The sequence below is a fragment of the Orcinus orca genome, chromosome 3 (genome assembly GCF_937001465.1).
Source record: "Orcinus orca chromosome 3, mOrcOrc1.1, whole genome shotgun sequence".
Taxonomy (NCBI): Eukaryota; Metazoa; Chordata; class Mammalia; order Artiodactyla; family Delphinidae; genus Orcinus; species Orcinus orca.
The window spans coordinates 177,151,624-177,153,278 of record NC_064561.1 but is presented as its reverse complement, the minus strand read 5'-3'; the positions used below and the strand labels follow the sequence as shown (position 1 = coordinate 177,153,278).

The following is a 1,655-nucleotide window of genomic DNA, read 5'->3' as shown; positions in this document are numbered from 1 at the left end:
ATCTGATGAGGAAAAATGGTTCTATTGTCTGTGACTCTAACAAATAGTGCAGAAATAATATCCAGGTAGACAAGAAATGAGCAATCAGTGCTTCCAGCCAGGATAAATCATCTAAGACCAGGCATCAGACACACAGGGTCCCCACGACATTCGTGCATCTTTCTGCCATCACAAGTTCAAACATGTGCTTCCCTTTTTCTTTAAACTTTTTATTTTGAGATAATTATAGACTCGCATGCAGTCATAAGAAATAATACAGAAAGATCCCTGTACCACTTACCCAGTCTTCAACAGTTAGGTAACATCTGGCAAGGGTACTGACATTGATGTAATCCAGCAACATGCATTATGCTTTGAAAATCAGTGTAACCCTTTGAAAAAGGAAAGAATCCATAAAAATGTCTCAGGTTGGACAAATAATCCTTAGATGATGTTTTGTATATTTATGAACAGACTTCTTCGTTTGTTTAGGGAGGCATGGCAGGCACTGTTAACTCACTGAACTGCCAGTGTTTTGACTGGATCAAAGTTCTCTCTCACTGACAGCACTTTCTTTGGAGGAGCAATTTCTTTGCATTTTGTTTCATTTTAGGATTTCCTAAAATTAAGGTAATAGAGTGTCCAGAGTGGTATGAACCAACCCGCAAGATGCAGAACAGAAATATGAAGCTTCTAAAGTTGAAAATTTGAGAAAAGAGCAAAGCAGCTGTCATGGAGTGGCAGAGAGGACCAGAAAGGACAGGATGGAGAGAAAAGTGCTGATGTGCATGCATGTGCGAGGGTTCCTGGGGCCTGTTGCTGTGTTTCTCATCTGTCAGGTGTGTCTCCCCAGAGAAAATATCAAGAGCAGAGAAGAAATAAGGAAGATAAGTAATGGCAATGAGAACTCAGCTAAAAGAAAGGCAAACTGTAAAGCGGGTATTTCTTTGATTGGGTGGTTGCATTTGGGGAGAAAAGGCCCAGGAAGTGTTCTTTGGAAAATATCCACCTATGTTTGCTGTGGAAAACATCCATGCTGGATGCATATAGCAGGGACTCAAGTACCAGTCAAGGAACCAACTTGGATATCCTCACCTTCAAGCGGAAGTGTGGGTGAGCAATGGTGGCAATCTTGGCACAGTAGAAAAGGCTGAGCCATGTGGCAAATCAAAGTCCCGATTCATTTATAAATGTGAGAATTACGAACTTCTCAGCAAGCTGAGGGAATTCAATCAAGGAAAGAACAGCCAGGTTAACGTAGAAGATGGCTAATTGCAGACAAATCCTGGAAATCGCCAGGCAGGAAACAAGGAGATCCAATGGAATCATCTTTCTCTGCTTGATCAAGTAAGTGCCATTCACAACCACAATGATGCCATTTACTAAAACCCCAAAGAGAAATTTTATCACTGCCAAACAAAGGTGGCTAATGAGGTGAGACTCCAGCATTTCGAGAAGAAAAAATCACCTACTGTAAAAAAATGATATAGTTATAGATTTTTGGACAGTTTGGATTATTCAAGTTTTCTATTTTTCTTCAACTAGATTAGAATCCCTTTGGAGGACATGACTCTTAACAATAAAGGTAATGAGGTAACAATGTGGTAGACATTTGTTTGTATCACTGTTTTCTCAATTTAGTTCCGAGGCAGTAAAATAAGAAAGAGACTCTAGCA

At 40.0% G+C, this 1,655-nt stretch overlaps 1 protein-coding gene across 1 annotated transcript; it reads right to left on the bottom strand.

The window, feature by feature from the left end:
- Positions 1-536: 536 nt before the first annotated feature.
- On the bottom strand, positions 537-1,428 carry TAS2R1 (taste 2 receptor member 1). The gene is given in 3 exon segments (XM_033436697.1): positions 537-724; positions 727-930; positions 933-1,428. Coding segments are annotated over 3 exon segments (888 nt in total).
- Between the last annotated feature and the right edge of the window lie 227 nt (positions 1,429-1,655).